General features: G+C 41.0%; 1 protein-coding gene across 1 annotated transcript in view; it reads left to right on the top strand.

Annotated features, from left to right (window-relative positions):
* The first annotated feature begins 8,352 nt into the window (after nt 1–8,352).
* Nucleotides 8,353–22,329, top strand: part of LOC139758843 (uncharacterized) — a 130,508-nt gene continuing 116,531 nt past the window's right edge. Inside the window, exon 1 of the mRNA XM_071680697.1 lies at nt 8,353–8,588. Within this exon, the coding sequence (XP_071536798.1) occupies nt 8,552–8,588 (37 nt within the window). The 5' untranslated portion in view covers nt 8,353–8,551. The remainder of the gene's footprint in view (nt 8,589–22,329) is intronic.

Genomic DNA, 22,329 nt, shown 5'->3' with positions numbered 1-22,329 from the left:
TTAACACCTTCCACAGAGCATCTCATATCTATCTATATATATCTATATATACATACATATATATATATATATATATATATATATATATATATATATATATATATATATATCTTTCTTTCTTTCATACTATTCGCCATTTCCCGCATTAGCGAGGTAGCGTTAAGAACAGAGGACTGGGCCTTTGAGGGAATATCCTCACCTGGCCCCCTTCTCTGTTCCTTCTTCTGGAAAATTAAAAAAAAAATGAGATGGGAGGATTTCCACTCCCTCGCTCCCTTCCCTTTTAGTCGCCTTCTACGACACGCAGGGAATACGTGGGAAGTATTCTTTCTCCCCTATCCTCATGGATATATATATATATATATATTTTTTTTTTTGCTTTGTCGCTGTCTCCCGCGTTTGCGAGGTAGCGCAAGGAAACAGACGAAAAAAATGGCCCAACCCACCCCCATACACATGTATATACATACGTCCACACACGCAAATATACATACCTACACAGCTTTCCATGGTTTACCCCAGACGCTTCACATGCCTTGATTCAATCCACTGACAGCACGTCAACCCCGGTATACCACATCGATCCAATTCACTCTATTCCTTGCCCTCCTTTCACCCTCCTGCATGTTCAGGCCCCGATCACACAAAATCTTTTTCACTCCATCTTTCCACCTCCAATTTGGTCTCCCTCTTCTCCTCGTTCCCTCCACCTCCGACACGTATATCCTCTTGGTCAATCTTTCCTCACTCATTCTCTCCATGTGACCAAACCATTTCAAAACACCCTCTTCTGCTCTCTCAACCACGCTCTTTTTATTTCCACACATCTCTCTTACCCTTACGTTACTTACTCGATCAAACCACCTCACACCACACATTGTCCTAAAACATCTCATTTCCAGCAGATCCATCTTCCTGCGCACAACTCTATCCATAGTCCACGCCTCGCAACCATAAAACATTGTTGGAACCACTATTCCTTGAAACATACCCATTTTTGCTTTCCGAGATAATGTTCTCGACTTCCACACATTCTTCAAGGCTCCCAGAGTTTTCGCCCCTCCCTCACCCTATGATCCACTTCCGCTTCCATGGTTCCATCCGCTGCCAGATCCACTCCCAGATATCTAAAACACTTCACTTCCTCCAGTTTTTCTCCATTCAAACTCACCTCCCAATTGACTTGACCCTCAACCCTACTGTACCTAATAACCTTGCTCTTATTCACATTTACTCTTAACTTTCTTCTTTCACACACTTTACCAAACTCAGTCACCAGCTTCTGCAGTTTCTCACATGAATCAGCCACCAGCGCTGTATCATCAGCGAACAACAACTGACTCACTTCCCAAGCTCTCTCATCCACAACAGACTTCATACTTGCCCCTCTTTCCAAAACTCTTGCATTCACCTCCCTAACAACACCATACATAAACAAATTAAACAACCATGGAGACATCACACACCCCTGCCGCAAACCTACATTCACTGAGAACCAATCACTTTCCCCTCTTCCTACACGTACACATGCCTTACATCCTCGATAAAAACTTTTCACTGCTTCTAACAACTTGCCTCCCACACCATATATTCTTAATACCTTCCACAGAGCATCTCTATCAACTCTTTCATATGCCTTCTCCAGATCCATAAATGCTACATACAAATCCATTTGCTTTTCTAAGTATTTCTCACATACATTCTTCAAAGCAAACACCTGATCCACACATCCTCTACCACTTCTGAAACCACACTGCTCTTCCCCAGTCTGATGCTCTGTACATGCCTTCACCCTCTCAATCAATACCCTCCCATATAATTTACCAGGAATACTCAACAAACTTATACCTCTGTAATTTGAGCACTCACTCTTATCCCCTTTGCCTTTGTACAATGGCACTATGCACGCATTCCGCCAATCCTCAGGCACCTCACCATGAGTCATACATACATTAAATAACCTTACCAACCAGTCAACAATACAGTCACCCCCTTTTTTAATAAATTCCACTGCAATACCATCCAAACCTGCTGCCTTGCCGGCTTTCATCTTCCGCAAAGCTTTCACTACCTCTTCTCTGTTTACCAAATCATTTTCCCTAACCCTCTCACTTTGCACACCACCTCGACCAAAACACCCTATATCTGCCACTATCATCAAACACATTCAACAATATATATATATATATATATATATATATATATATATATATATATATATATATATATATATATATATATATATATATATATATATATATATATATATATATATATATATCATACAAAGCTCCAACAGCCAGGATCGAACCTGGGACCCCTTGTGCAAGAGGCCTCTTGCACAAGGGGTCCCAGGTTCGATCCTGGCTGTTGGAGCTTTGTATGATATATATATATATATATATATATATATATATATATATATATATATATATATATATATATTTTTTTTTTTTTTTTGCTTTGTCGCTGTCTCCCGCGTTTGCGAGGTAGCGCAAGGAAACAGACGAAAGAAATGGCCCAACCCACCCCCATACACATGTATATACATACGTCCACACACGCAAATATACATACCTACACAGCTTTCCATGGTTTACCCCAGACGCTTCACATGCCTTGATTCAATCCACTGACAGCACGTCAACCCCGGTATACCACATCGCTCCAATTCACTCTATTCCTTGCCCTCCTTTCACCCTCCTGCATGTTCAGTCCCCGATCACACAAAATCTTTTTCACTCCATCTTTCCACCTCCAATTTGGTCTCCCTCTTCTCCTCGTTCCCTCCACCTCCGACACATATATCCTCTTGGTCAATCTTTCCTCACTCATTCTCTCCATGTGCCCAAACCATTTCAAAACACCCTCTTCTGCTCTCTCAACCACGCTCTTTTTATTTCCACACATCTCTCTTACCCTTACGTTACTTAATCGATCAAACCACCTCACACCACACATTGTCCTCAAACATCTCATTTCCAGCACATCCATCCTCCTGCGCACAACTCTATCCATAGCCCACGCCTCGCAACCATAAAACATTGTTGAAACCACTATTCCTTCAAACATACCCATTTTTGCTTTCCGAGATAATGTTCTCGACTTCCACACATTCTTCAAGGCTCCCAGGATTTTCGCCCCCTCCCCCACCCTATGATCCACTTCCGCTTCCATGTTTCCATCCGCTGCCAGATCCACTCCCAGATATCTAAAACACTTCACTTCCTCCAGTTTTTCTCCATTCAAACTCACCTCCCAATTGACTTGACCCTCAACCCTACTGTACCTAATAACCTTGCTCTTATTCACATTTACTCTTAACTTTCTTCTTTCACACACTTTACCAAACTCAGTCACCAGCTTCTGCAGTTTCTCACATGAATCAGCCACCAGCGCTGTATCATCAGCGACCAACAACTGACTTACTTCCCAAGCTCTCTGATCCACAACAGACTTCATACTTGCCCCTCTTTCCAAAACTCTTGCATTCACCTCCCTAACAACCCCATCCATAAACAAATTAAACAACCATGGAGAGATCACACACCCCTGCCGCAAAACCTACATTCACTGAGAACCAATCACTTTCCTCTCTTCTTACACGTACACATGCCTTACATCCTCGACAAAAACGTTTCACTGCTTCTAACAACTTGCCTCCCACACCATATATTCTTAATACCTTCCACAGAGCATCTCTATCAACTCTATCATATGCCTTCTCCAGATCCGTAAATGCTACATACAAATCCATTTGCTTTTCTAAGTATTTCTCACATACATTCTTCAAAGCAAACACCTGATCCACACATCCTCTACCACTTCTGAAACCACACTGCTCTTCCCCAATCTGATGCTCTGTACATGCCTTCACCCTCTCAATCAATACCCTCCCATATAATTTACTAGGAATACTCAACAAACTTATACCTCTGTAATTTGAGCACTCACTCTTATCCCCTTTGCATTTGTACAATGACACTATGTACGCATTCCGCCAATCCTCAGGCACCTCACCATGAATCATACATATATTAAATAACCTTACCAACCAATCAACAATACAGTCACCCCCTTTTTTAATAAATTCCACTGCAGTACCATCCAAACCTGCTGCCTTGCCGGCTTTCATCTTCCGCAAAGCTTTTACTACCTTTTCCCTGTTTACCAAATCATTTTCCCTAACCCTCTCACTTTGCACACCACTTCGACCAAAACACCCTACATCTGCCACTCTATCATCAAACACATTCAACAAACCTTCAAAATACTCACTCCATCTCCTTCTGACATCACCACTACTTGTTATCACCTCCCCATTTGCGCTCTTCACTGAAGTTCCCATTTTCTCCCTTGTCTTACGCACTTTATTTACCTCCTTCCAGAACATCTTTTTATTCTCCCTAAAATTTAATGATACTCTCTCACCCAACTCTCATTTGCCCTCTTTTTCACCCCTTGCACCTTTCTCTTGACCTCCTGTCTCTTTCTTTTATACATCTCCCACTCAATTGCATTTTTTCCCTGCAAAAATCGTCCAAATGCCTCTCTCTTCTCTTTCACTAATAATCTTACTTCTTCATCCAACCACTCACTACTCTTTCTAATCAGCCAACCTCCCACGCTTCTCATGCCACAAGCATCTTTTGCGCAATCCATCACTGATTCCCTAAATACATCCCATACCTACCCCACTCCCCTTACTTCCATTTTTCTCACCCTTTTCCATTCTGTACTCAGTCTCTCCTGGTACTTCCTCACACAAGTCTCCTTCCCAAGCTCACATACTCTCAACACCCTCTTCACCCCAACATTCACTCTTCTTTTCTGAAAACACATACAAATCTTCACCTTAGCCTCCACAAGATGATGATCAGACATCCCTCCAGTTGCACCTCTCAGCACATTAACATCCAAGAGTCTCTCTTTCGCGCGCCTGTCAATTAACACGTAATCCAATAACACTCTCTGGCCATCTCTCCTACTTACATACGTATACTTATGTATATCTCGCTTTCTAAACCAGGCATTCCCAATCACCAGTCCTTTTTCAGCACATAAATCTACAAGCTCTTCACCATTTCCATTTACAAAACTGAACACACCATGTATACCAATTATTCCCTCAACTGCCACATTACTCACCTTTGCATTCAAATCACCCATCACTATATATATATATATATATATATATATATATATATATATATATATATATATATATATATATATATATATATATATATATATATATATATATATATATATATATATATATATATATATATATATATATATATATATATATATATATATATGTATATATATTTATTCATTTATTCATTTTGCTTTGTCGCTGTCTCCCGCGTTAGCAAGGTAGCGCAAGGAAACAGCCGAAAGAACGGCCCAACCAACCCACATACACATGTATATACATACACGTGTGTAGACTGTGGTGTGTCTGAGGAGAGGTAATGATGATGACTGTGGTGTGCCTTAGGTGAGGTAATGATGATGACTGTACTGTGTCTGAGGTGAGGTAATGATGATGACTGTTGTGTGTCTGATGTGAGGTAATGATGACGACTGTGGTGTCTAAGGTGAGGTAATGATGATGACTGAGGTGTGTCTGATGTGAGGTAATGATGATGACTGTGGTGTGTTCAAGGTGAGGTAATGATGATGACACTGGTGTATCTTAGATGAGGTAATGACGATGACTGTGCTGTGTCTTAGGTGAGGTAATGATGATAACTGTTGTGTGTCTGAGGTGAGGTAATAATAATGACTGAGGTGTGTCTGATGTGAGGTAATGATGATGACTGTGGTGTGTCTGAGGTGAGGTAATGATGATGACTGTGGTGTGTCTTAGGTGAGGTAATGATGATGACTGTGGTGTGTCTGAGGTGAGGTAATGATGATGACTGTGATGTGTCTGAGATGAGGTAATGATGATGACTGTGGTGTGTCTGATGTGAGGTAATGATGATGACTGTGGTGTGTCTGAGATGAGGTAATGATGATGACTGTGGTGTGTCTGATGTGAGGTAATGATGATGACTGTGGTGTGTCTGAGGTGAGGTAATGATGATGACTGCTGTGTCTGAGGTGAGGTAATGATGATGACTGTGGTGTGTCTGAGGTGAGGTAATGATGATGACTGTGGTGTGTCTTAGGTGAGGTAATGATGATGACTGTGGTGTGTCTGATGTGAGGTAATGATGATGACTGTGGTGTGTCTGAGGTGAGGTAATGATGATGACTGTGGTGTGTCTGATGTGAGGTAATGATGATGACTGTGGTGTGTCTGAGGTGAGGTAATGATGATGACTGTTGTGTGTCTTAGGTGAGGTAATGATGATGACTGTTGTGTGTCTTAGGTGAGGTAATGATGATGACTGTGGTGTGTCTGATGTGAGGTAATGATGATGACTGTGGTGTGTCTGATGTGAGGTAATGATGATGACTGTGGCGTGTCTGATGTGAGGTAATGATGATGACAGTGGTGTGTCTGATGTGAGGTAATGATGATGACAGTGGTGTGTCTGATGTGAGGTAATGATGATGACTGAGCTGTGTCTGATGTGAGGTAATGATGATGACTGTGGTGTGTCTGATGTGAGGTAATGATGATGACCGTGGTGTGTCTGATGTGAGGTAATGATGATGACTGTGGTGTGTCTGATATGAGGTAATGATGATGACAGTGGTGTGTCTGATGTGAGGTAATGATGATGACTGAGCTGTGTCTGACGTGAGGTAATGATGATGACTGTGGTGTGTCTGATGTGAGGTAATGATGATGACCGTGCTGTGTCTGATGTGTGTGTCTGATGTGAGGTAATGATGATGACTGTGGTGTGTCTGATGTGAGGTAATGATGATGACTGTGGTGTGTCTGATGTGAGGTAATGATGATGACTGTGGTGTGTCTGATGTGAGGTAATGATGATGACTGTGGTGTGTCTGATGTGAGGTAATGATGATGACTGTGGTGTGTCTGATGTGAGGTAATGATGATGACTGTGGTGTGTCTGATGTGAGGTAATGATGATGACTGTGGTGTGTCTGATGTGAGGTAATGATGATGACTGAGGTTTGTCTGATGTGAGGTAATGATGAAGGCTGAGATGTGTCTGATGTGCGGTAATGATGATGACTGTGGTGTGTCTTAGGTGAGGTAATGATGATGACTGTGGTGTCTCTGATGTGAGGTAATGATGATGACTGTGGTGTGTCTGATGTGAGGCAATGATGATGACTGAGGTGTGTCTGATGTGAGGCAATGATGATGACTGTGGTGTGTCTGATGTGAAGTAATGATGATGACTGTGGTGTGTCTGATGTGAGGTAATGGTGATGACTGTGGTGTGTCTGATGTGAGGTAATGATGACCGTGGTGTATCTGATGTGAAGTAATGATGATGACTGTGGTGTGTCTGATGTGAGGTAATGATGATGACTGTGGTGTGTCTGATGTGAGGCAATGATGATGACTGTGGTGTGTCTGATGTGAAGTAATGATGATGACTGAGGTGTGTCTGATGTGAGGTAATGGTGATGACTGAGCTGTGTCTGATGTGAGGTAATGATGATGACTGTGGTGTGTCTGATGTGAGGTAATGATGATGACTGTGGTGTGTCTGATGTGAAGTAATGATGATGACTGTGGTGTGTCTGATGTGAGGTAATGGTGATGACTGAGGTGTGTCTGATGTGAGGTATTCACCAGATATCACTTATCTATCCATGTTGGTTCAGAAAGGTAGTTGAAGTAATGTCAAAAGATCATTTGATTGATATTTATTTTGATAACTAAATGAATTTGGTAACTCGAATTTACAGAAAATGTGATGCTGATGTTTTGGGTGATGATTATCATTTGTTATATCTGCGTAAAGATAATTATGTCGTTAGTTTACGAAATAAGTATAATGCAATCTATCACATATCTTGACCAAATTAGTTGAATCATTAATGGAAAGTAATCATGTAAGTATTTTTACTAAGTTATCGCTCTTATTGAGAACAGCGTTTTGTATATGTAGATGAATTATTGTAAGAAATAAATGTAAATATTGCTAATACCTCATTATATTTACTTTCTCAAATGTAAATCAAAAATCATATTTAATAATGTCATGACCAAAGTCTGCTCCGTACTTTTTTCAAAAATATGAGTAAGTAGACCAATGCTATCTTATTGTATTTTGTTCTGTTCTATTCTAATCTACTTTATTCTATTCTACCAAGCACACAGAGTGGCACATGATAGGCGTATCAACATGGAATCATGCTGACTGGTTGCATGGCCACCATAATCAGCATGATAAGAGCTGGTGATACGCTAGGCTGCCGGAGCCAGTTACCGGCTGAGGCAAACACGAAGGTTGGGATCCCTGGCATGTGTGGACGTCTAGCAGTGGACTCACACCAGTTGTCCCACACATACATACATACATACATCATCATCATCACTTCTTCCTCCTGAGAACACGTTAAGGTCGCCAGGTGTCATCAGTATACCTTGAGTGCTGATCACCTCTGCATGATGAGTTCTTGGCTTCTCTTCCTCGCCATTTTCGGTAAGTCATGTCATATAGTTGATGGTGGACTCCAGTAGTGAAGATGAACGTCTTCCCTGCCATATTGTGGTCTGACTACGATATGGAGCAGCTGGCTGCTATGGTTCAAACAATGACTGTCAACCAAATAACATATTTACAGACTGATACCATCAAGTCTGTTTAGAGAGAGAGAGAGAGAGAGAGAGAGAGAGAGAGAGAGAGAGAGAGAGAGAGAGAGAGAGAGAGAGAGAGGAATCAGTATGGGTAACATATATCATGGTGGACACGAACACTTGTATATTTCACTTCATCCTTGTGAATGAATGACGAATATATAAAGTCATTCCAAACTGATACTAACAAAGAAGTTTGCTGAGAAATGAAAAAGTATTTCCAGCAATGTTCAGTACAGGGCAAAACTCTCAACGTAAGATACACATAACAAAAACTTATATATCAAAGTGTTTATGCATTATGAGCTGAAACTCAGATAAGGACTATCACGGTATGAAGAAAACCCTTCAGTACAGCTGACTTTCCAGGTTATGATACATCATATGATAACTATACGAAAAAAGGTTCCAAAATAGTGTTATATTGTTTTTAAGATTATTCCCACACAAACCTGATATGTTACCCCCCACACAAACCTGATATATTACCCCTACACAGACCTCATATATTACCCCCACACAGACCTCATATATTACCCCCACACAGACCTCATATATTACTCCCACACAGACCTCATATATTATTCCTACACAGACCTTATATATATCTCCCACACAGACCTCATATATTATTCCCACACAAACCTGATATATTACCCCCCACACAGACCTCATATATTACACACACACAGACCTCATATATTACCCCCACACAGACCTCATATATTACCCCCACACAGACCTCATATATTACCCCCACACAGACCTCATATATTACCCCCACACAGACCTCATATATTATTCCTACTCAGACCTCATATATTACCCCCACACAGACCTCATATATTATTCCCACACAGACCTCATATATTATTCCTACACAGACCTCATATATTACCCCCACACAGACCTCACATATTATTCCTGCTCAGACCTCATATATTATTCCCACACAGACCTCATATATTATTCCTACACAGACCTCATATATTACCCCCACACAGACCTCACATATTATTCCTGCTCAGACCTCATATATTATTCCCACACAGACCTCATATATTACCCCCACACAGACCTCATATATTACCCCCACACAGACCTCATATATTATTCCTACTCAGACCTCATATATTACCCCCACACAGACCTCACATATTATTCCTGCTCAGACCTCATATATTATTCCCACACAGACCTCATATATCATTCCTACACAAACCTCATATATTACCCCCACACAGACCCCATATATCATTCCCACAAAGACCTCATACATTACCCACGCATAGACCTCATATATTATTCCCACATAGACCTCATATATTATTCCCACACAGACCTCATATATTACCCCCACACAGACCTCATATATTATTCCTACACAAACGTCATATATTATTCCCACACAGACCTCATACATCATTCCCACAAAGACCTCATATATTATTCCTACACAGACCTCATATATTATTCCCACACAGACCTCATATATCATTCCCATACAGTCCTCATATATTACCCCCCACAGACCTCATATATCATTCCTACACAGACCTCATATATCATTCCCACACAGACCTCATATACTATTCCCACACAGACCTCATATATTACCCCCACACAGGCCTCATATATCATTCCTACACAAACCTCATATATTATTCCCTTACAGACCTCATATATTATTCCCACACAGACCTCATATATTATTCCCAAAAGACCTCATATATCATTCCCCACACAGACCTCAAATATCATTACCACAAAGACCTCATATATTATTCCCACACAGACGTCATATATTGTTCTAATACAGACCTCATATATTATTCCTAGACAGACCTAATATGTTATTCCACACAGAACTCATATATTATTCCCACACAGACCTCATATATTCCCACACAGACATAATTTATTATTCCAAAACACACCTCATGTACTGTTCCCACACAGACCTCACATATTCCCACACAGACCTCATATATTACTCCTACACACACCTCTTACATTACTCCCAAACAGACTTCATATATTCCCATACAGGCCTCACATATTATTCCCAAACAGACCTCATATATCATTCCCATACAGACCTCATATGTTATTCCCACACAGACCTCATATATCATTCCCACACAGACCTCATATATTCCCACACAGACCTCATTTACCATTCCCACAGAGACCTTATATATCATTCCCACACAGAACTGATACATAATTTCCACACAGACCTCATATATCATTCCCACAGAGACCACACACATTATTCCCACACAGACCTCATATATCATTCCCAAAAAGACTAGAGGGGACGGGAGCGGGGGGCCAGAAATCCTCCCCTCCTTGTATTTTTTTTAACTTTCTAAAATGGGAAACAGAAGAAGGAGTCACGCGGGGAATGCTCATCCTCCTCGAAGGCTCAGATTGGGGTGCCTAAATGTGTGTGGATGTAACCAAGATGTGAAAAAAGGAGAGATAGGTAGTATGTTTGGGGAAACGAACCTGGATGTTTTGGCTCTGAGTGAAACGAAGCTCAAGGGTAAAGGGGAAGAGTGGTTTGGGAATGTCTTGGGAGTAAAGTCAGGGGTTAGTGAGAAGACAAGAGCAAGGGAAGGAGTAGCAATACTCCTGAAACAGGAGTTGTGGGAGTATGTGATAGAATGTAAGAAAGTAAATTCTCGATTAATATGGGTAAAACTGAAAGTTGATGGAGAGAGATGGGTGATTATTGGTGCATATGCACCTGGGCATGAGAAGAAAGATCATGAGAGGCAAGTGTTTTGGGAGCAGCTGAATGAGTGTGTTAGTGGTTTTGATGCACGAGAGAGGGTTATAGTGATGGGTGATTTGAATGCAAAGGTTAGTAATGTGGCAGTTGAGGGAATAATTGGTATACATGGGGTGTTCAGTGTTGTAAATGGAAATGGTGAAGAGCTTGTAGATTTATGTGCTGAAAAAGGACTGATGATTGGGAATACCTGGTTTAAAAAGCGAGATATACATAAGTATACTTATGTAAGTAGGAGAGATGGCCAGAGAGCGTTATTGGATTACGTGTTAATTAACAGGCGCGCGAAAGAGAGACTTTTGGATGTTAATGTGCTGAGAGGTGCAACTGGAGGGATGTCTGATCATTATCTTGTGGAGGCTAAGGTGAAGATTTGTATGGGTTTTCAGAAAAGAAGAGTGAATGTTGGGGTGAAGAGGGTGGTGAGAGTAAGTGAGCTTGGGAAGGAGACTTGTGTGAGGAAGTACCAGGAGAGACTGAGTACAGAATGGAAAAAGGTGAGAACAATGGAAGTAAGGGGAGTGGGGGAGGAATGGGATGTATTTAGGGAATCAGTGATGGATTGCGCAAAAGATGCTTGTGGCATGAGAAGAGTGGGAGGTGGGTTGATTAGAAAGGGCAGTGAGTGGTGGGATGAAGAAGTAAGAGTATTAGTGAAAGAGAGGAGAGAGGCATTTGGACGATTTTTGCAGGGAAAAAATGAAATTGAGTGGGAGATGTATAAAAGAAAGAGACAGGAGGTCAAGAGAAAGGTGCAAGAGGTGAAAAAAAGGTCAAATGAGAGTTGGGGTGAGAGAGTATCATTAAATTTTAGGGAGAATAAAAAGATGTTCTGGAAGGAGGTAAATAAAGTGCGTAAGACAAGGGAGCAAATGGGAACTTCAGTGAAGGGCGCAAATGGGGAGGTGATAACAAGTAGTGGTGATGTGAGAAGGAGATGGAGTGAGTATTTTGAAGGTTTGTTGAATGTGTTTGATGATAGAGTGGCAGATATAGGGTGTTTTGGTCGAGGTGGTGTGCAAAGTGAGAGGGTTAGGGAAAATGATTTGGTAAACAGAGAACAGGTAGTAAAAGCTTTGCGGAAGATGAAAGCCGGCAAGGCAGCAGGTTTGGATGGTATTGCAGTGGAATTTATTAAAAAAGGGGGTGACTGTATTGTTGACTGGTTGGTAAGGTTATTTAATGTATGTATGACTCATGGTGAGGTGCCTGAGGATTGGCGGAATGCGTGCATAGTGCCATTGTACAAAGGCAAAGGGGATAAGAGTGAGTGCTCAAATTACAGAGGTATAAGTTTGTTGAGTATTCCTGGTAAATTATATGGGAGGATATTGATTGAGAGGGTGAAGGCATGTACAGAGCATCAGATTGGGGAAGAGCAGTGTGGTTTCAGAAGTTTGCTTTGAAGAATGCATGTGAGAAATACTTAGAAAAGCAAATGGATTTGTATGTAGCATCTATGGATCTGGAGAAGGCATATGATAGAGTTGATAGAGATGCTCTGTGGAAGGTATTAAGAATATATGGTGTGGGAGGCAAGTTGTTAGAAGCAGTGAAAAGTTTTTATCGAGGATGTAAGGCATGTGTACGAGTAGGAAGAGAGGAAAGTGACTGGTTCTCAGTGAATGTAGGTTTGCGGCAGGGGTGTGTGATGTCTCCATGGTTGTTTAATTTGTTTATGGATGGGGTTGTTAGGGAGGTGAATGCAAGAGTTTTGGAAAGAGGGGCAAGTATGAAGTCTGTTGGGGATGAGAGAGCTTGGGAAGTGAGTCAGTTGTTGTTCGCTGATGATACAGCGCTGGTGGCTGATTCATGTGAGAAACTGCAGAAGCTGGTGACTGAGTTTGGTAAAGTGTGTGAAAGAAGAAAGTTAAGAGTAAATGTGAATAAGAGCAAGGTTATTAGGTACAGTAGGGTTGAGGGTCAAGTCAATTGGGAGGTGAGTTTGAATGGAGAAAAACTGGAGGAAGTGAAGTGTTTTAGATATCTGGGAGTGGATCTGTCAGCGGATGGAACCATGGAAGCGGAAGTGGATCATAGGGTGGGGGAGGGGGCGAAAATTCTGGGGGCCTTGAAGAATGTGTGGAAGTCGAGAACATTATCTCGGAAAGCAAAAATGGGTATGTTTGAAGGAATAGTGGTTCCAACAATGTTGTATGGTTGCGAGGCGTGGGCTATGGATAGAGTTGTGCGCAGGAGGATGGATGTGCTGGAAATGAGATGTTTAAGGACAATGTGTGGTGTGAGGTGGTTTGATCGAGTAAGTAACGTAAGGGTAAGAGAGATGTGTGGAAATAAAAAGAGCGTGGTTGAGAGAGCAGAAGAGGGTGTTTTGAAATGGTTCGGGCACATGGAGAGAATGAGTGAGGAAAGATTGACCAAGAGAATATATGTGTCGGAGGTGGAGGGAACGAGGAAAAGAGGGAGACCAAATTGGAGGTGGAAAGATGGAGTGAAAAAGATTTTGTGTGATCGGGGCCTGAACATGCAGGAGGGTGAAAGAAGGGCAAGGAATAGAGTGAATTGGAGCGATGTGGTATACCGGGGTTGACGTGCTGTCAGTGGATTGAATCAAGGCATGTGAAGCGTCTGGGGTAAACCATGGAAAGTTGTGTAGGTATGTATATTTGCGTGTGTGGACGTATATATATACATGTGTATGGGGGTGGGTTGGGCCATTTCTTTCGTCTGTTTCCTTGCGCTACCTCGCAAACGCGGGAGACAGCGGCAAAAAAAAAAAAAAAAGTCCTCATAGATTATTCCCACAGAGACCTCATATATCATTCCCACAGAGACCTCAAATATTATTACCACAAAGACCTCATATATTATTCCCACGCAGACCTCATTAATTGTTCCCATACAGACCTCATATATTATTCCCACAGAGACTTCATGTATTCCCACACAGACCTCATATATCATTTCCACAAATTTCTCATACATCATTCCCACACAGACTTCATATATTATTCCCAAACAGACCTCATACATTCCCACACAGACCTCATACATTATTCCCAAACAGACCTCATATATTCCCAAACAGACCTCATATATTCCCACAGAGACCTCACATATTATTCCCACAGAGACCCCACATATCATTCCCACACACGCCTCATATATCATTCCTAAAGACTTCATATATTTTTCCCACACAGACATCATATATAATTCCAAGACAGACCTCATATATTATTTCCAAAGAGATCTCATATATTATTCCCACACAGTCCTCATATATTCCTACACAGACCTCATATATTATTCCCACACAGATCTCATATTATTCCCACACAGACCTCATATATTTTTCCCACAGAGACCTCACATATTTCCACACAGACCTCATATATCATTCCCACACAATCCTCATATATCATTCCCACACTAATCTCATATACTGTTCCAACACAGACCTCATATATTCCCACACAGACCTCATATATCATTCCCGCACTGACCTCACATATTCCCACACAGACCTCATATATCATTCCACACAGACCTCATATATTCCCACACAGACCTCATATATTCCCACACAGACCTCATATATCTTTCCCACAGAGAACTCATACATTCCCACACAGACCTCATATATTCCCACACAGACCTCATATATCATTCCTACACAGATCTGGTATATTCCCACACATACCTCATACATTATTAGCACACATACCTCAAATATTCCCACAGAGACCTCATATATTATTCCCACACAGACCTCATATATTATTCCAATAGAGACGTCATTTATCATTCCCACACCGACCTCATATATCATTCCCCACACAGACCTCATATACTGTTCCCACACATACCTCAATTATTCACACCCAGACCTCATTTATTATTCACACACAGACCTCATATATCATTCCCACGCAGACCTGGTATGTTCCCACACATACCTCATATATTATTAGCACACAGACCTGAAATATTCCCACACAGACCCCATATATTATTCCCACACAGACCTCATATATTATTCCAATAGAGACGTCATATATCATTCCCACACAGACCTCATATATTCCCTAAGAGACTTCAATAAGTATTCCAACACAGACCTCATATACTCCCACACACACCTCATATATTCCCATCCAAATCTCATATATTACTCCCGCACAGACATCATATACTATTCCCACACAGACCTCATATATTATTCCAACAGAGACCTCAAATATTATTCCCACACATACTTCATACATTATTCCCAAACAGTCCTTATATATTATTCCCACATAGACCTCATATGTTATTGCCACAAAGACCTCATATATTATTCCCTCACAGACCTCATACATATCCACACAGACCTCACAAAACGCATATATTATTCCAAGACAGACTTCAATATTCCCACACAGATCTCATACATTATTCCCAGACAGACCTCATATGTTCCCAACAGACCTCATATATTATTCCCACACAGACCTCATATATTTCCTCAAAGACCTCATATATTATTCACACACAGACCTCATATATCATTTACACACATACTTCACATATTTTTCCAACACAGATGTCATATATCATTCCCACAGAGACCTCATATATTATTCCCCACACAATTCTCATATATTCTTCCCACACAGACTTCATATATTCCCACACACACACACACACACACACACACACACACACACACACACACACACACACGCACACACACACACACCGCATTTATTATTCCCACACAGACCTCATATAGTATTCCCATACAGATCTCATTTATTCCCACACAGACCTCGTATATTTCCACGCACTTCATTTATAATTCCCACAGAGACCTCATATATTATTTCCACACAAAATTCATATAAACACACACAGACCTCATATATTATCCCCATACAGAGCTCAAAAATAATTCCCACAGAGACCTCATATATCATTCCCACACAGACCTCATATATCATTCCCACACAGACCTCATATATTATTCACACACAGATCTCATATATTACCACCCAGACTTCATACATTATTCCCACAAAGACCTCCTATATTCCCACAGAGACCTCATTTGTTATTCCCACACAGACCTCATATATTATTCCCCACACAGACCTTGTATACTGTTCCCACACAGGCATTATATATTCCCACACAAACTTCATTTGTTACTCCCACACAGTCATATATCATTCCCACGCAGACCGCATATACTCCCGCACAGACCTCATATATTATTCCCGCACAGACCTCATATATTATTCCCGCACAGATCTCACATTTTCCCACACAGGGCTCATATACTATTCCCACAGAGACAACATACATTATTCCCACACAGACTTCATATATTATTCCAACACAGATCTCATATATCATTTCCACACACTCCTCATTTGTTACTCCCAAACAGACCTTATATATCATTCCCACAGAGCCCTCACATACTCCCACAGAGACCTTATATATCATTCCCACACATACCTCATATATCAACATTCAAAAGTCTCTCTTTCGCGCGCCTATCAATTAACATGTAATCCAATAACACTCTCTGGTCATCTCTCCCACTTACATACGTATACTTATGTATATCTCACTCTTTAAGTCAGGTATTCCCAATCACCAGTCCTTTTCAGCACATAAATCTACAAGCTCTTCACCATTTCCATTTACAACACTGAACACCCAATATACACCAATTATTCCCTTAACTGCCACATTACTCACCTTTGCATTCAAATCACCCATCACTATAACCCGGTCTCGTGCATCAAAACTACTAACACACTCACTCAGTTGCTCCCAAAACACTTGCCTCTCATGATCTTTCTTCTCATTCCCAGGTGCATATGCACCAATAATCACCCATCTCTCTCCACCCACTTTGAGTTTTACCCATATCACTCTAGAGTTTACTTTCTCAAACTAACACCTGACGTTACTCCCAAGACATTCCCAAAACTCTTCTCCTTTACCCTTGAGCTTTGTTTCACTCAGAGCCAAAACATCCAGGTTACTTTCCTCAAATATGCAGGTGCAACTGGAGGGATGTCTGATCATTATCTTGTGGAGACGAAGGTGAAGATTTGTAGGGGTTTTCAGAAAAGAAGAGAGAATGTTTGGGTGAAAAGAGTGGTGAGAGTAAGTGAGCTTGGGAAGGAGACTTGTGTGAGGAAGTATCAGGAGAGACTGAGTACAGAATGAAAAAAGGTGAGAACAAAAGACGTAAGGGGAGTGGGGGAGGAATGGGATGAATTTAGGGAAGCACTGATGGCTTGCGCAAAAGATGCTTGTGGCAAGAGAAGTGTGGTAGGTGGGCAGATTAGAAAGGGTAGTGAGTGGTGGGAAGTAAGATTATTAGTAAAAGAGAAGGGAGAGGCATTTGGACCATGTTTGCAGGGAAATAATGCAAATGACTGGGAGATGTATAAAAGAAAGAGACAGGAGGTAAAGAGAAAGGTGCAAAAAGTGAAAGAGAGAGCAAATGAGAGTCGGGGTGAGAGAGTATCATTAGATTCTAGGGAGAATGAAAAGATGTTTTAGAAGGAGGTAAATAAGGTGCGTAAGACAAGGGAACAAATGGGAACTTCGGTGAAATGGGCTAATGGGGAGGTGATAACAAGTAGTGGTGATGTGAGAAGGGGGTGGAGTGAGTATAATAAAGGTTTGTTGAATTTGTTTGATGATAGATTGGCAGATATAGGGTGTTTTGATCGAGGTACTGTGCAAAGTGAGAGGGTTCGGGAGAATGATTTGGTATATATGTATACATTGAGATGTATAGGTATGTATATTTGCGTGTGTGGAAGTGTATGTACATACATATGTATGTGGGTGGGGTGGGTGGGTTAGGCCATTCTTTCGTCTGTTTCCTTGTGCTACCTCGCTAATACAGAGAAGAAGTAGTAAAAGCTTTGCGGAAGATGAAAGCCGGCAAGGCAGCGGGTTTGGATGGTATTGCAGTGGAATCTATAAAAAAAAAAGTGGGTGACTGTATTGTTGAATGGTTGTAAGGTTATTTGATATATGTGTGACTCATGGTGAGGTGCCTGAGGATTGGCGGAATGCTTGCATAGTGCCATTGTACAAAGGCAAATGGGGATAAAAGTGAGTGCTCAAATTACAGAGGTATAAGTTTGTTGAGTATTCCTGGAAAATTATATGGGAGGGTATTGAGGGTGAAGGCATGTACAGAGCATCAGATTGGGGAAGACCAGTGTGGTTTCAGAAGTGGTAGAGGATGTGTGGATCAGGTGTTTGCTTTGAAGAATATATGTGAGAAATACTTAGAAAAGCAAATGGATTTGTCTGTAGCATTTATGAATCTGGAGAAGGCATATGATAGAGTTGATAGAGATGCTCTGTGGAAGGTATTAAGAATATATGGTGTGGGAGGCAAGTTTTTAGAAGCAGTGAAAAGTTTTTATCGAGGATGTAAGGCATGTGTACGTGTAGGAAGAGAGGAAAGTGACTGGTTCTCAGTGAATGTAGGTTTGCGGCAGGGGTGTGTGATGTCTCCATGGTTGTTTAATTTGTTTATGGATGGGGTTGTTAGGGAGATGAATGCAAGAGTTTTGGAAAGAGGGGCAAGTGTGCAGTCTGTTGTGCATGAGAGAGCTTGGGAAGTGAGTCAGTTGTTGTTCGCTGATGATACAGCGCTGGTGGCTGATTCATGTGAGAAACTGCAAAAGCTGGTGACTGCGTTTGGTAAAGAGTGTGAAAGAAGAAAGCTGAGAGTAAATGTGAATAAGAGTAAGGTTATTATGTACAGCAGGGTTGAGGGACAAGTAAATTGGGAGGTAAGTTTGAATGGAGAAAAACTGGAGGAAGTGAAGTGTTTTAGATATCTGGGAGTGGATTTGGCAGCGGATGGAACCATGGAAGCGGGAGTGAACCATAGGGTGGGGGAGGGGCGAAATTTCTAGGAGCGTTGAAGAATATGTGGAAGTCGATAACATTATCTCGGAAAGGAAAAATGGGTATGTTTGAAAGAATAGTGGTTCCAACAATGTTGTATGGTTGCGAGGCGTGGGTTATAGATAGAGTTGTGCGCAGGAGGGTGGATGTGCTGGAAATAAGATGTTTGAGGACAATATGTGGTGTGAGGCGGTTTGATCGAGTAAGTAACGTAAGGGTAAGAGAGATGTGTGGTAATAAAAAGAATGTGGTTGAGAGAGCAGAAGAGGGTGTTTTGAAATGGTTTAGTCACATGGAGAGAATGAATGATGAAAGATTGACAAACAGAATATATGTGTCAGAGGTGGAGGGAACGAGGAGAAGTGGGAGACCAAATTGGAGGTGGAAAGATGGAGTGAAAAAGATTTTGAGTGATCGGGGCTTGAACATGCAGGAGGGTGAAAGGCGTGCAAGGAATAGAGTGAATTGGAACGATGTGGTATACCGGGGTCGACGTGCTGTCAATGGATTGAGCCAGGGCATGTGAAGCGTCTAGGGTAAACGAAGTTCTGTGGGGCCTGGATGTGGAAAGGGAGCTGTGGTTTTGGTGCATTATTACATGACAGCTAGAGACTGAGTGTGAACGAATGGGGCCTTTGTTGTCTTTTCCTAGTGCTACCTCGCGCACATGAGGGGCGAGGGGGTTGTTATTTCATGTGTGGCGGGGTTGCATTAGGAATGAATAAAAGCAGACAGTATGAATTATTACATGTGTATATATGTATATGTCTGTGTGTGTATATATATATGTATACGTTGAGATGTATAGGTATGTATATTTTGCGTGTGAGTACGTGTATGTAATATACATGTGTATGTGGGTGGGTTGGGCTATTCTTTCGTCTGTTTCCTTGCGCTACCTCGCTAACGCGGGAGACAGCGAGAAAGCAAAATGAATAAATAAATAGCCTCATACATGATTCCCACAAAGAACTCATATACTGTTTCCACACAGATTTCATATATTCCCACACGGACCTCAAATATTATTTCCACACATATTTCATATATCATTCCCACAGAGACCTTATATATTATTCCCACACAGACCTCATATATCATTCCAACACAAACCTCATAAATTACAACGCAGACTTCATATATTTTTCCCACACATACCTTCTATATTCCTACACAGACCTGCTATATTTCCACACAGACCTCATTAAGCATTTCCACAGACCTCACATATTATACCCAGACATGCCTCATATGTTATTCTAACACAGACGACATATATCATTCCCAAACAGACCTCATATACTGTTCCCACACATACCTCCTATATTCCCACAGAGACCTCATATATTATTCCCACACAGACCTCATATACTCCCACAGAGACCTTATATATCATTCGCACACAGACATTATATATTCCCACACAAACCTTACGTATTATTCCCACAGAGGCCTCATAAATTCCCACAGAGACCTCACACATCATTCCCACTCAGACCTCATGTAATAATCCCAAACATACCTCATGTATTATTGCAACACCGATGTCATATATTATTCCCACATAGGCTTCATATATTCCCACATAGACGTCATATATTACTCCCACACAGATCTCATATCTCATTCCCACACAGACCTCATATATCATTCCCACATAGACTTCATATATTCCCACACAGGCCTTATATATCATTCCCACATACACCTCACATATTCCCACACAAACCTCATACATTTTCCCACACAAACATCATATATTCCCACAAAGACCTCACATATTTCCACACAGACCTCATACATTATTCTCACACAGAAACCATACATTCCCACACAGACCTCATATATTATTCCCAGACATATCTGATATATTCCCACAAAGACCTTTTATATTATTCCCATACAGACCTCATATATTCCCACACAGACCTCACATATCATTCCCACACAGACGTTATATATTCCCACACAGACCTCATATATTATTCCTAAACAGACCTCATACATCATTAACGCACATACTTCATATACCATTCCAACACAGACGTCATATATCATTCCAACGCAGACCTCATATATCATTCCCCAGAAAAACTTCTTATGCTCTTCCCACACAGACCTCATATATTCCCACAGAGACTTTAGTTATAATTCCAACACAGACCTCATTACTCCCACACACATCTCATATATTCCCACACAAACCTCATATATTATTCCCACACAGACATCATATACTATTCCCAAACAGACCTCATATATTCCCACTCAGACCCCATATATTAATCCAACAGAGACCTTAAATATTATTCCCACACATACTTCATATATAATTCCCAAACAGTCCTCACATATTATTCCCACACAGACCTCATATATTATTGCCACAGACCTCATATATTATTCCCTCACAGACCTTATATACTCCCACACAGAACTCACATATTATTCCAACAGAGAACTCATATATTTTTCCTGAACAGACATCCTATATTCCTACACAGACCTCATATATTATTCCCACAGAGACCATATACATTATTCCCACACATTCCTCATACATCACTCCCAAAAAGACCTCATATATTATTTCGACACAGACCTCGTATGTTTTTCCCACATAGACCTCAAATATTATTCCCAAAGAGACCTCACATATTATTCCCACTCAGACCTTACATATTATTCCCACACAGACCTCATATATTAATCTGACACAGACCTCATATATCATTCCCACCCAGATCTAATGTATCCCCTCACAGACCTCATATATTTTCCCACACAGATATCATATATTATTCCCACACAGATTGCTAAACAGGCCTCATGTATTATTCCCAAATAGAATTCATATATTCCTAAGCACACCTCATATTTTATTCCC

Source organism: Panulirus ornatus, chromosome 31 (genome assembly GCF_036320965.1).
Source record: "Panulirus ornatus isolate Po-2019 chromosome 31, ASM3632096v1, whole genome shotgun sequence".
NCBI classification, from domain to species: Eukaryota; Metazoa; Arthropoda; class Malacostraca; order Decapoda; family Palinuridae; genus Panulirus; species Panulirus ornatus.
The sequence above is the reverse complement of the archived record's forward strand: the minus strand, read 5'-3'. Positions and strand labels throughout refer to the sequence as shown.